Source organism: Coccinella septempunctata, chromosome 4 (assembly GCF_907165205.1).
Source record: "Coccinella septempunctata chromosome 4, icCocSept1.1, whole genome shotgun sequence".
NCBI lineage: Eukaryota > Metazoa > Arthropoda > Insecta > Coleoptera > Coccinellidae > Coccinella > Coccinella septempunctata.
In genome coordinates this window covers 9,011,241-9,024,350 of record NC_058192.1, presented here as the reverse complement: position 1 = coordinate 9,024,350, position 13,110 = coordinate 9,011,241, and the positions used below count along the sequence as shown (strand labels likewise).

The window sequence follows — 13,110 nt, the reverse complement described above, 5'->3', positions numbered from 1 at the left end:
ATCTACCTGACAGCGGGTTGGAGTGGCCTATTTATCGATATTATTCATAAATGGATGACTTATTCTTTATTCTAATGAAAAAATTGGATTACGAAAACACTTTTAACCAAGGATTATTTGCTTTCAATTTGACAATCAAAACACGAGACCAGCTGATTCTGTTCGACTGAAATTTCAATCTGATTGGCCATTCGAAATTCCTGCGATCTGATTGGCTCCCTCGCAACTAGAAGACAAGTGGGAAATTGGTTCGAGGCAAAGCATTGCGAAGGTCGCCCCACCATTGACGTAGACTCGGGAACTAAATTCGAGGAGTGAAATCTCTTGTTCCTCTTTGATCGAATCCACCATTTACATTTTTTTTGTCTTGATAAAACCGTTGATTGAAGTTCCCCTAATAATCAATAATTAATATAATAATCGTTTATGAAACAGGTCTCCGCATTTTGTAAAATTCATTAGAAGGAATGATTCTTATCTTTCTTTGGAGGAAGCCCTTTCCCTTTCAAACTCAATTTCAATGAAACTACCAGAGTAGTTTCCAGAGACTCTGGAAACTACTCTCCATAAATGAAACCTTTCACCACGTTAATCTATAAAAATTATATAACCGTTCGTTTCTGAAAACAAATTCGGAGGAATTCATGTTACAGAATAAAGATATGCCAAGCAGTCAAAATTTTTCATCACACGAACTTTTTTTGAATAAGCAAACTGCATCTCTATCGAAGTCTTTTGGAACGACGAGAGAAAAATTTTGAGAAATGTTTATTAAAACCCTCAGATAAATTTTTTTATTGATTTGAGAATTAACCGCATCCAAAGAACCATGAGCTACTTAGTTTCATTCACATGGAGCTGTGAAATTTCAATGGAAATTTCAGCTTTCGTTTTCTAGTCTCACGAGAATAGACAAAGTAATGAATATGAAAATATCTTAATACCAAAGATATTACATATATCTTTGGTTAATACAATTTATTTGTTTAATCCAAAATCGAATAGCTTTTCTTTTGTAGTTGACGGAAGAAATTTAAATGTTTTCATAACTCAAAATATGCGCAAATGCGGTTATTTAAATAACCGAAACATTTAATTATTCTGATTTCATGAAAAAAATGCGGGTATTTTCATTATCTGTGTATTGTGTTTTTCAATTTCATTAGAAAAAGAAACGTCGAGATAACCTCAAGATGGAAATGTGAAGTTAGGATGCAGAAATAAAAAAATTTGACAATATTGTGTGTCAATCTTTTTTTTCGGAAACAGGTGATGATAACTTATGATAAAAACATCGTACTTTATTAGTCTCCCTTCCATCTCCATACATTCCTTGGTATGCTGGTCTAGCCAAGGAAGTGAAAGCAGGCTTTCTTTTAGAGTGACCTCAAATGAGATTGAAAGGTGTTATTTTTAATCCTTGTTAGAAGAACAGTATTAACTATGGCTTGCACAGGTACAAGTAGGCTCTGCGTTCGTGCGTGTCAGTGGAGAAAGTGTTCCATTACGAAAAAAAATTACTCCTTTTTTTCTGATAGTTCATCTTCATTCTTTCAAACTATTAAAAAACGTGAAAAATGTCATCAATCAACAGTCATACCAGCTATAGCAACTGTATCAAGAAATTACAGCACAAGTGGAACTTACCAAACTGGTCCTATGTCCAATTATGAAGTACAGCCTTACACTTTATTAGAAAATGATTTGAAAGATGTATATACTTATATCAGAGGATCTTTGAGGCAGAACACCCATCTTGATGATCTCTACGAAATTTCAACATATTATTTTGATGGAAAGGGTAAAGCAATTAGACCTATGATTGCTCTAATGATGGCAAAAGCTATGAATTATCACATCCACAAAGAAGACATTCCCCTGCTCCCATCTCAGAGAGAGGTTGGTATGATATCGGAGATGATCCATACAGCTTCACTGATTCATGATGATGTCATTGATCAATCTGATTCCCGAAGAGGTAAACCTAGTGTCAACGTTATGTGGAATCAGAAGAAGGTTACAATGGCTGGGGATTACATATTGGCAGTAGCTTCAATGTTAATAGCTAAATTAAGAAACAATGATGTGACTTTAGTACTAAGCCAAGTAGTTAATGATTTAGTCCAAGGAGAATTCATGCAGTTAGGATCAAAAGAAAGTGAAAATGAAAGGTTTGATCACTACCTCAACAAAACATATAAAAAAACCGCGTCACTTATGGCAAATTCTATCAAAGCAGTAACAATTTTAGCAGGAGCTGATGAAGAACTTTGCAATTTATCATTTGCATATGGAAAAAATTTAGGATTAGGTTTTCAATTAGTTGATGATTTACTAGATTTTGTTGCATCCTCTGCTGCGATGGGGAAACCAACTGCAGCTGATTTAAAACTAGGACTAGCTACCGCACCAGTATTATTTGCTTGTGAGAAATTTCCCGAGTTGAATCCTATGATAATGAGACGTTTCCAAGAGCCTGGGGATGTAGAAAGAGCATTTGAGTTAGTTCATAAATCTGATGGACTAGAACAAACTAAATACCTTGCTAAAAAATACTGTGAAGAATCTTTTCGATTAGCTCAAACGCTTACAGAAAGCCCTTATCAAAAAGGTTTGATAGTTACAGCTGATTATGTGTTGAAAAGAATGAAATAACTTATTTGTTTATTGTTTTGTTGGTTATGGGTCAAGTTATTAGTTTTTTGAAGTATTGTGAGAGTTGTATTGAATTGTTCAAAATACAGAAAAACAAAATGTATATGTGATATTGTAAGCAGATATATTTTCTATTTCATATATATGAATTATTAGCTCAGAATTTATTCACCTGTTGAAATATTTATTGATTAGATATAAATTATATTTGGTGAATGAATAAACTGTTTTAGAATTTTCTATATATCTGGTTTTATATAATATCCTTGTTCATGTAACAAGGACAATACTTATATTAGCCAGTTAAAGGAAAAGGTGATAAATAAATATATGAAAGTAATCAAATCTACCCGTAGTATTCCCACTTATCAAACATAATCAATATTTGGCTTTGACTTAACTTGTTCCAATATCAAATGGAGAATAACTTTTTAGTTTTCATTTCATGATGATAATTTAGTTCAATAATAACAACTGAATTGAAAAACGTTTAAAACATGCACTGAAAAATAAGGACTAAATATCTTGAGTTTTTATTTTCATATGTGGTTTCATACAGTTCATTGAATAATTTATAAAATGACATTTTTTCAAAGATTCTTTGGAGTGGTCAAAATATTTTTGTGTGTAGGCAAGAGCACCTTCTAGATTTGAGGAAAGATTAGAAGGTTTGAAAGTACCCTCGATAATTTGATCTAACAATATTTCCAATATTATTTGAGATGCTTTACGGTTCTTCTTATTGGTATTCCAGTTAACTGCATAAGTGAATAAGGAATTCTTCTGGTCTTCCCTCAATTGTTCAATGGTGGCTTTCAACCCGTCTTCCTTGCTCTTTATGATTTCATTAACAATATTTAAAACTCTGAAAGGTTTATCCAATCTTAAAGCTAATTTCAAAGCCTTCAACCAATTACGATCTTGTAAATAATTATTGAGTTTTTGTTCATCCAGTACTTGTTCTTCAGATTCTTTCAATTTCTCCAATCTTTTTTGTTCAGTCACGTCCTTCCACTTGATCAGAGTCGAATTTGAGTCACCTGTCACAATCATGGATTCATCTTGTTTTATTGCCATACCCCAAACCTTTCCATCATGCTCTTCCAAAGATAGTTGACATTTTGAATCCTTAATGTTCACAATTTGTATATTACCATCACCTCCACTAGATAAAATTTGGTATCCATTTGATATGAAACGAATATTAAAAACACTTGCATCGTAAATCAGTATGTTACTGCAGCAAGTTAAGTCCTTAAGATTCCATAACTTTATTGAACAATCTGCTGAAGAGGTGGCCGCTAACTGATCAACAGGTGAGAATCTTATACACCACACTCCTTTTCGGTGACCATTCAAGACACCAATAAGTCTTAAATTTTCATCCCACAGTTTGGCTTTTTTATCTTTGCTAGCTGTACCAATTATGTTATCTTTTGGTCCAACGGCAACACAGTTTATATCGTCTTGATGGGCAAGTTCTGTTTTTGGGCAGTTGAGTGATATTAGTTTATCGTCTTTAGTAGAAGGAATGTCCCAAAGCTTCAAACAGTGATCTTTACCAACACTCACAGCCCATCTTGCAGAAGTTTGACTGAAACAGCAACTTCCCACTGTATCTGTGTGTCTTTTACCAACTCCTATACATTCAACTTGAATCGAAGATAACCATAGCCTTATTGTATTATCCTTACTTGAGGATAATAATAAATTGGGATTAGTTTTAGACACCGATAATGACAATACAATATCGGTATGTCCCTTCAATAACTGACAGTTCATTGTGTTATTATCATAAAGTTTGATATCACATGAATTTGTAGCAACAGCCAAGTGAGTATCATCCTGCCCCATGAATGCAATATCGATTATTTCATCAGAGAATCCAATAAACTGCTTAACACAAGCAAAAGATTTCAAATGATATAAAATAATATTATGCTCTACAGTTACTACAGCAACTGTCTTCAACTCCTTGTTCAAAAGAAGATTTGATACAGCTAATGCACCTTCTTCAGCAGGAGTAACCAATGAATTATCTTGCACGTAGATCTGCGTCACATTTAATACGTCCCAAATTGTGATGATGCCTTTTTCACCAGCTGCAGCAACATAATAGCACTCCGGGTCAGATTTAAAACCAGGTAATTTGAATTTTAAGGGCAAACTTATAATAGAATCTATAGATTCAAAAAATGGTATTGATTTTATCGGAGTGTTATCCATGAATTTCCATAATATCATCACCTTGTCTCTTCCACATGAAATGAAGTGAGTGTTATCGTGAGTAAAAACAATAGAAGTCACTTTACTGAAATGTTTGTCATATTTTTTCTTGAAGTTTCCATCCTTCCATTCGAAATGAAAAATTTTTCCATCATCTCCTGAAGCTAATATTTCCTGTTCAGTTGGGTGGAACTTGAGAGCATTCACAACACCCTGACATTCCTTGAAGCTCGAGACACAAGAGTGATATTCCATGTCCCAAATTCTAACTCCACCATCTGCCCCTCCACTAGCCAAAAGATTTCCATTCAACTGTAATCGAGCAATAGGTCCCTTGTGAATATATTTCCATGCTTTTTCCAGTTCTCCTGATTCGTTCCATGACTTGAGAAGGCCACTTTTATGTGAGGATACTATTCTTGACCCATCAGTGGTGAAGGTTTGAATAAAGTCTGCATCTTCAGAATTTTCTTCGCCAACTGTTCTTGAAACTTTGCCATCAGCAGTGTTGAACAAATTTATTGCGGACTCTGTTTGACAATAAAATATGTCCCCATGCCATTCTACATTTCCTCCGGTATAAAAGGCAGTATGTTTGGATTCAACCTCAAATCTGAAAAATAATGAATATTACTATTATGTCTACACAAACTAACTTGAGATGAATAATGCCATAATACCCCAAGTTTGACTATTCCCTTTATGAATTGAATGCTCCAATCCAAAGTATGTTTGGGAAGCAACATTAACGTGAAAAACCCTGCAAATGTTTGTAACTACTGTGAAAAGTTTTCAAGAATACTCACGAAAACTACTTACTGTTCTTTCAACTGTAGAACCATTTTTAATATTTTAGTATCCTCAGAATCGTTAAAATAAACATGAAAATATTGTAAACCAAAAATTAACCTTGTTTTAATCTTAACCTATAAATGAAATCACCGAATATTCTTGAGAATTTTCATAGAGATAGAAGAAATTTTTTTCACTTGAATATGGCTATAGCCATTGTTGATGCGCTTCATTTAAAATATAATTTAAAATCACTATCCATATTAATATTATGGTAGAGGTAGACCTACAAACTGTAGAATCGGGTACTTGATTTTTAAACGCCTAACGTTGTAATCAAAGAGATCAATTCAGGCAAACAACTCGGCCATCAGTTTGAATTCCTCACCGATCCAAAAATTAAGGTAAAAATAGTTTAATGGATTTCATGAAGAGACTGTATTCAGGTAAAAATGAAGGTAGATATTATAAATGATTCATAAATATATTGAAAATAAAAACTTAATCTATAAATCTTAAATTTAAGATAAAATGTAATTTTCATCCTACAGAAACTAGAATATTCAGACAATGCTAATTAAATGAGGAAAACAATTCCATCTGACATCATGATCTGATTATCATCTGTCATGCGTTCAATAGCAGCACGTATTTCTCCATCTGAGAACACTGTGGTTGATTGAGAAGATAAGCTTTCCTTGATTCGAGTTAAAGGTAGCGACTGGGTTCTTTGTTCTTTGAATATATTATTTAAACTTGTCTTGAAAGTCAAAAAGCGGTCATCAGCAATGGTACTATTAGTATCTACTTCCATTGGAGTCTCCTCATGTGCTGTTTCAGCATTACTTGAAGATATTTCTACGAAATCACCCTGGGTAGATGGTTGTGAAAGTATTTCTTCAACACGTTCAGTATCAACTGGAATTCTAGACCGTTTGGTACGCCTATCAGCTTCTTCTTCTTCATCAGAACCTTCAGAAGGACGCCTCCTCTTTTTCTTTTCCTTCTCCAATATTTTCTTGAAGTACGCATATTGAATCAACTCAATAGCAGCTTCTGCATCTTTTGCAGTGACTTCCCTTGACATTCTTGCTTTGGCATGTGCTGTTGACAAACGAATCATTGTTTCCAAAGTACGGGGGGTAACTGGTTGAGTTCTTGCCACATCATTTTCTAATAAATCCTCACATCTGAGAGAAGCATAATGACTGGCAATTATTTTAGAAGCTTCTTCGGTTAAAGTTGGTTTCAAAATTTTCACAAAATGTATATATTTCCTCATGAATTCTACACTTAAAATTTTATCTGACTTCTTTCGAGAACCTCCATGCAATAAAGCATCATATGGTTCATACATGGGAGTTTCTTTGTCTAATTCTGTTTCATCAGGATTATTTGTACTCAGCATATCTGCATTGGAATTCATAGGTAACACTTCACCATCTTGTTCAAGAGGACTTCTATATTGATGCATTCTAACTACATGATCTGCTATTACCAGATCCCTATCTTCATTTACTGTATCTAACATCACAAACAACAAATCAAAACGAGACAGTAGGGAATCTTGAAGACCAATATTCTCCATTGGGGTTTTATATTGATCGTATTTCCCATAAACAGGATTTGCAGCTGCTAAAACAGAACATCTAGCATTCAAGCTAGCATGAATACCAGCTTTCGCAATTGTCACCCTTCCTTGTTCCATTACTTCATGGATTGCTGTTCGATCAATATCTGACATTTTATCAAATTCATCTATACATACTACACCACGATCTGCGAGAACCATAGCACCAGCTTCTAATCTTCTTTCTCCTGTCTCCTGGTCTACAGTTACAGCAGCTGTGAGACCTACACCAGATGACCCCCTTCCAGTGGTTGGAATTGCTCTTGGGGCTGTACATAAAACATATCTTAAGAGTTGCGATTTAGCAACTGATGGATCCCCTATAAGTAAAACATTTATATCCCCTCTCAACCTGAAAAAAATATTTACAACTCAGATGATGGTAACAGTAATCTCAGAAGAAACTTTTACTCAAACTGAATTCAGTGATGAATTGAACTAAGAAAAGCAAAAAACATTTCTTTGTTAATTATTATAGGTACTCATTTCATGTAAAAAAAAAAATTCAAATAAAAATATGTACCTTGTTCCATTGGGTAAATTTTTCTCTACTCCTCCTAAAAGAAGACACAAAATAGCTCTCTTGATAAAATCATGTCCGTGGATAGAAGGTGCTAATGACTTGGCAAGTAAACCACATATATCTTTAGTGGATTGGGCTAACTTTTTACACTTCAGAATATCATCTCTTGAAATAGATAAAGTTGCTTCTTTACTGATTTGGGTAATATTGCTAGCAATTATAACAGCTCGAAATGTCCCACTTGTATAACTTCCTTGTTTACTAGGCATACATCTAAAGTTTCCAACAACTTGAATTCTATCCCCAGGTTTACATTTGTCTACTAAATCATCATCGCAAATGATATCTATAGACCTAGGTAATTGACCTGCCGGGGCCTTCTCTGGCATTTCTTGAATGGACAAGGTTTGGTGGTCCTTATACTGTGAAAGACCATATTCAGTTTCTAACAAATTTCCATCTTCATCTTGAGTTGGATAAACTACTGATGATGGAAAGGCTTCAAGTGATGTTAAATCAGCATATTTCCTTTCCATAACTTTTTTAGTTTCTGGACAATAATGCACACTTTTCACAATTTTGGGATGAATCAGGGAGCATCTTGTAACTATTCCTTCACAGCATACTAAATTTCCAAGATATCTAGAGGTCAACGTACGTGGGGTTACATGATTATTACCAAAACTTCCTTCAAACGCAATGAAAAATTCATTGTTCTTAGTAAACTCACTGTCTGATCTAGAAACATACTCTTTTAAAGCTTTTTGAAAAGCAAGCAATTCTTCGAATGCATTCGTGAGCAAATTTCTGGCTCTGGTGGGATTTTTCGATCTTAAATCGTTGATATTCACCAGCAATCTTCTGTTTTTCTCTGCGACCATATCATTAACTAGCTGGGCATATTTTCCTTGATCTTCCTCATCGTCTAAGAAATCTAGATATTCCCTTAACGCATCTTGCAAATTTTGATCGAAGGTTTGTGCATCCATTTCTTAAATCTTTATTAATCCAATTTTCAAATAAATAAAATCAGCATCAAATAAGCCGTTGACTACTTCTAAACAAAACTGTTTTGGCGGGAACTTACTGATCGAACACAGAACATACCACCACAGAATCAAAATAATTAATTCTAAATTCTATGGGCAGCCGAAGTGGTGATCGATAGCCAGTGGCGTAGACTCGATTCGCGAGGGAACCGATGTATTGACACGGATTTCATAGCGGCTGCAGTTACTCTAGATTATGGAGGCTACCCTCCATACTCTAGATTTAATGTTAATTTTTTTATGGTTTATATTTGGTCTATTTCCCCATCACTACTCAACGAAGTTTTGATATGCATCCAACTTTTCAAAAAATATCCCATTTTTCGAACTTTGTAAATACCGACTTTGCGAATGAGCATCAACAAAATTTTGATTTTCCACAGCCACCAGAGATAAGGCCACTACAGATGCTCTGGCGAGAATATTAAGTGACCATTTATTTGCTGAACTTATGCTTCGGTCAGCATTTGTGGAGGAAATTTCCATTATGGTTTCAATAACAATAATACGCGTTTCACTTCAACTACAGAGAAATACGAAAAAAATAAAAATCAGCTTGTTTTTACTATTTTCTATATTTGAATTCTGAAATATATACAATTGACCTTGCAATAGATTGAAGTATTAATTCTACGCGTAGTTACACGTAGTTTGTCCCCATTTCTCTCGTTTTGTTTTACGTCCATTTTGAATACTGAAAAAATACCTTCACCTCTTTTGTTGTGAGTGCGATTGATTTTCTCAATGGTAATGATCCAACCTCGTTTGTCAGCTGATTCCCGAATAATTTCTTCTCTTCAATCTTAGGCACACACCATTCTCAGATCTCAAAGTCAATGCGGCAAATAACTGCGGTTTATATTGCAATCTCGAAGGGAAAAGTTCAAATTTCCTGAGAATTTTTGCCACCACAACTTTCATTTCAGCCATGGCAAATTTCTGTCCTTAAAAACATATTGTGAATTACTTTGATGTGAATAAAAGCTAATTATTGATCTCTATTGATATTATCTTTATCGTCATTAATTTACCTATACAGTTTCTTTGTCCTGCACTAAAGGGTAAGTAGGCAAAGGGGGGAACCTTGGAATTTGCGTCAAAACGTGTCGGATTGAAAATTTCTGGTTCTGGAAAACTTTCGGGATTGTGATGAAGACTATATAAAGCTAATATGATGGTTGTGCCATTTGGAATGAGTTTATCATCTGAAAATTCAAAAGCATGCATTTGAAATTAATGGTACCTCTGTTTTAGGATCAAGTTTCAATGTACGTACCGTAATAGACATCTTCTTCTACTCTTCTAGCAACAAAGGGAACTGGAGTATGCATTCTCATAGATTCTTTTATAACCATTTCCAGGTATTTCATAGAGTTTATCTCAGAAATGGTGATTTGTTCAAATGCTACATCAGAATTTAATGAAGCTTGTTCCTCGAATGCTTTCCTCTGAAATCATTATATGCCTATAGAAGTCAACTTCTGGGCTGACATTTCATCGGCCAGTCCAAAAAATGAAAAGTGAACATTTTTGAGGTTTGTAGCTTTTATACTAATACGAAATTGCCAATCGAATAAATACCTGTACGTCTGGATTATTAGCCAGATTATAAAGAATGAATGAAAGAGCACATGAAACTACATCATAGCCCTGAAAAAATAAATTTTTCTTATTGCGCATTTAAGTTCGGCAACGAATTACAAACCGCCAGCATAACTGTATTAACTTCATCCATTATATCTTTGTCTGAAAATGGTTGGCCATTACTATCAACAGCTGTGAGAAGCACATCCAAGAATGCGGTTTTCTTATTTGCTGCATAAATATTATTATCATTATCATCCCCCAATGAATTAGAACTAGATCTATCCAATTCTTCCCTTCTCCTTTTGATCACCGATGTATTGAATTCATTAATGACTCGAAGCGATTTTTGATACAGTTTTTTTTCTGGATGGAACAGAAAACCTATATCATGCAGGTAGAAAAAGTTTATCATCCTCTCTACCAAAACTTCTGATACAATATTCAGTGCATCAAGAAACTCTGATTTATTCTCTTCGTCATCGATGCGAATCATCATTGAGCTCTCTGAAAATATTGGAAAATAGTGGAAACAAAAGATTATTCAAATAAAGCAAGAGCATACTAGATCATTTTGAAAATCTTAGTTTCATATCAAAGAATATCGTTAAACACTTAAAATCAACCTGTGATCACCGAAAAAAGTTGGAGGTGAAAAAAGACATCTAAAAAGGTATCTTAAATGGTTGTAAAACAAAAACTTTATTACAAATGCATATTCAGTTGCAAATTTCGAACAATTCGACTTCTCATCTCTCTAATCTCCTTACCATTAATTACCTAATTCATCAAGTTTTGTTCTATTTATTTTTAAGGGAATCCGTTTCATATATTCAAACCCAAAATTGCACATATCTCCCAGCTGTATTTGCGCTTGTTATAAATTTTAAAAGACCTGATGAATTCAATATTGGCTGTCGATGTTTAAATGTTTAATTCGTTTTAAAAAAAGCATAGCAGTTCCTTTTAGCTCACCAGCAATGTTTTCCAAGGTGAATTTAGCGAAAAAGGGATAAACATCACAATGGTCTTTATCTAATTCTGCTTCTAACTGCTGAACTAAGACTTCACTTTTACGGTGACAAACAGTGAGAAAATCCTCAATTATTTTAAAATGAAAGGCCGGACTCAGAATTCTTCTGTGTTCTTTCCAATGGGAACCTGCATGTGAAAAACTCAATCAGCTCAACTAATAGAGTGCAGAAAAACGGTTCTTATTCTCCAGCTATTTTACCATAGTCAAGATATGTAGTACCTAAATCGTAAACTTTTGGACTATTGGATGGTTCAAAAAAATGTTAATGTTGTCAATATGCTGAAAGTTGAATACCTGATGAAGTCAATAAACCGTCGCCTAACCATTCCTTGAACACCTCAAAATGTTCAGGTTTTGCTATAATTTTGTTGCTCTTCAGTATCCATTCAAGGAATTTGTGATCGGATGCCGCCAAAATGGCTCGGGATCCTACGGAAAATTTGAAGAGACCATTGTAATTCATGAGGTGTCGGTGAAGAAAAGGAATTACCCCTGGAAAATTGTTGATATAATCACCCTTTACACAGTGAACATGGTGCTGGGCAAAAGGTTTTTTTTCTCTTTTAGAGCTAGTAGGTACATGTAATTATACAGGATATTTCCGAATTTCAATAATTGTGTTCTGGAAAAAAAGTAACTTAAAAAAATTAATTTCCGGCAAAAATTAATATTTCAGAGACATTGGACCGAATTGTAATTGAATTTCCAAAACCTTTCTCTCAGAAAAGGAGAGGTTGAAGCCTCTACGGTTTATTGGAAGAATTTTACTCGAAATATTCCAAGAATCATGGTTCAATAATGTTACGGAATAGCTCTATGTATGGCTATTCTATGAACAATATACTCAAATTCATCCAATCTCAGTAAGAAAAAAATACTCACTTCTTGTGGAAGCAACTTCAAAAGCATTTCCTATCAAGAAATTAGCAGGGGCACAAGCGAAATCCCCAATTCTGTATTTTGAAGATCTCGTATAAAACAAATACAAGATCAGCACAAATAATGAGCAAAGAATTTCTACGATCATATTTTGAAAGGTGAACTTCAATTCTTAATATCACTGGAAATGGTAAGAATGAAAATTTGAATCCCTAGAACCTTTACCCAACATCATTTTACTTTTATTTCTTGTTTCAGTCACCGTTGAAATTGAGTGAAATATGATTTAATGGTTGTTAACGAACATAATATTGCTGTTGCAGCATTTTATGCTAACATAAATTGAATCATAACGACTGATCGAATACGAATATCCTTGGAGTGTTCAACATATGGTCTTAAGGCGGTTCGCCACGATTTCACAATCGTAAAATTTCGAAAATCTATTACGGAATATATTTTTTGTAACTATATATGGAGGGCCACCCTATATGTAACCTAAGGGGTTGATATTTGGTGCAACAGATAGTTCAGATAGATCAGTACAGTTGGAAGAGGCCAGCGCAAAACTTATTTATGTAAAGTTCTTGAGTACTTTAATTAATAATTATAAGTTTATCTGGACTACCAGACTGTTTGTTCTAGGATAGGAAGATATTTCTCTTTGACGAATACATTGCCGGGTGTGATTTCGAAAGAAAAGAAAGGTGCATCGAAATATTATCAGATTTCTCTG

The 13,110-nt window shown here is 34.1% G+C and overlaps 4 protein-coding genes across 5 annotated transcripts; 1 reads left to right on the top strand and 3 right to left on the bottom strand.

Moving 5' to 3' along the window:
* The first annotated feature begins 1,280 nt into the window (after positions 1–1,280).
* On the top strand, positions 1,281–2,897 carry LOC123310971 (all trans-polyprenyl-diphosphate synthase PDSS1). Its single transcript, XM_044894697.1, has one exon. The coding sequence runs from the start codon at positions 1,444–1,446 to the stop codon at positions 2,653–2,655; it is 1,212 nt and encodes a 403-aa protein (XP_044750632.1). The 5' UTR covers positions 1,281–1,443; the 3' UTR covers positions 2,656–2,897.
* Positions 2,898–3,158: 261 nt separating this feature from the next.
* LOC123310970 (transducin beta-like protein 3) lies at positions 3,159–5,839 on the bottom strand. Its single transcript, XM_044894696.1, has 2 exons — positions 5,701–5,839; positions 3,159–5,494 (listed from the first exon to the last, which is right to left on the bottom strand). Exons 1-2 carry the CDS (start codon positions 5,721–5,723, stop codon positions 3,172–3,174), a joined length of 2,346 nt encoding a protein of 781 aa, XP_044750631.1. The 5' UTR covers positions 5,724–5,839; the 3' UTR covers positions 3,159–3,171.
* A 304-nt stretch (positions 5,840–6,143) lies between these two features.
* LOC123311809 (DNA replication licensing factor Mcm3) lies at positions 6,144–8,922 on the bottom strand. The gene is made up of 2 exons (XM_044895901.1): positions 7,827–8,922; positions 6,144–7,655 (listed from the first exon to the last, which is right to left on the bottom strand). Exons 1-2 carry the CDS (start codon positions 8,813–8,815, stop codon positions 6,251–6,253), a joined length of 2,394 nt encoding a protein of 797 aa, XP_044751836.1. The 5' UTR covers positions 8,816–8,922; the 3' UTR covers positions 6,144–6,250.
* A 509-nt stretch (positions 8,923–9,431) lies between these two features.
* LOC123312236 (cytochrome P450 4d8-like) lies at positions 9,432–12,626 on the bottom strand. 2 transcript variants are annotated; one of them, XM_044896562.1, is made up of 8 exons: positions 12,378–12,624; positions 11,790–11,987; positions 11,435–11,620; positions 10,581–10,966; positions 10,457–10,525; positions 10,152–10,323; positions 9,907–10,080; positions 9,432–9,819 (listed from the first exon to the last, which is right to left on the bottom strand). In XM_044896562.1, exons 1-8 carry the CDS (start codon positions 12,520–12,522, stop codon positions 9,644–9,646), a joined length of 1,506 nt encoding a protein of 501 aa, XP_044752497.1. In that variant the 5' UTR covers positions 12,523–12,624; the 3' UTR covers positions 9,432–9,643. The 2 variants fall into 2 exon arrangements, with proteins under 2 accessions (XP_044752497.1, XP_044752498.1); XM_044896563.1 differs by having other exon boundaries at positions 9,664–9,814; positions 12,378–12,626.
* Positions 12,627–13,110: the final 484 nt, after the last annotated feature.

Excerpts from the sequence above, each read along its gene's own strand:
- LOC123310971 (XM_044894697.1), top strand. The coding sequence starts at position 1,444 with ATGGCTTGCACAGGTACAAGTAGGCTCTGCGTTCGTGCGTGTCAGTGG.
- LOC123310970 (XM_044894696.1), bottom strand. The coding sequence starts at position 5,723 with ATGGTTCTACAGTTGAAAGAACA. Across the intron at positions 5,495-5,700 it reads GTTCTACAGTTGAAAGAACA|ATTTGAGGTTGAATCCAAAC; the intron begins GTAAGTAGTTTT and ends ATTATTTTTCAG.
- LOC123311809 (XM_044895901.1), bottom strand. The coding sequence starts at position 8,815 with ATGGATGCACAAACCTTCGATCAAAATTTGCAAGATGCGTTAAGGGAA. Across the intron at positions 7,656-7,826 it reads AATTTACCCAATGGAACAAG|GTTGAGAGGGGATATAAATG; the intron begins GTACATATTTTT and ends TATTTTTTTCAG.
- LOC123312236 (XM_044896562.1), bottom strand. The coding sequence starts at position 12,522 with ATGATCGTAGAAATTCTTTGCTCATTATTTGTGCTGATCTTGTATTTG. Across the intron at positions 10,526-10,580 it reads TTAATACAGTTATGCTGGCG|GGCTATGATGTAGTTTCATG; the intron begins GTTTGTAATTCG and ends TTATTTTTTCAG. Across the intron at positions 10,081-10,151 it reads AGAAGAAGATGTCTATTACG|ATGATAAACTCATTCCAAAT; the intron begins GTACGTACATTG and ends TTGAATTTTCAG.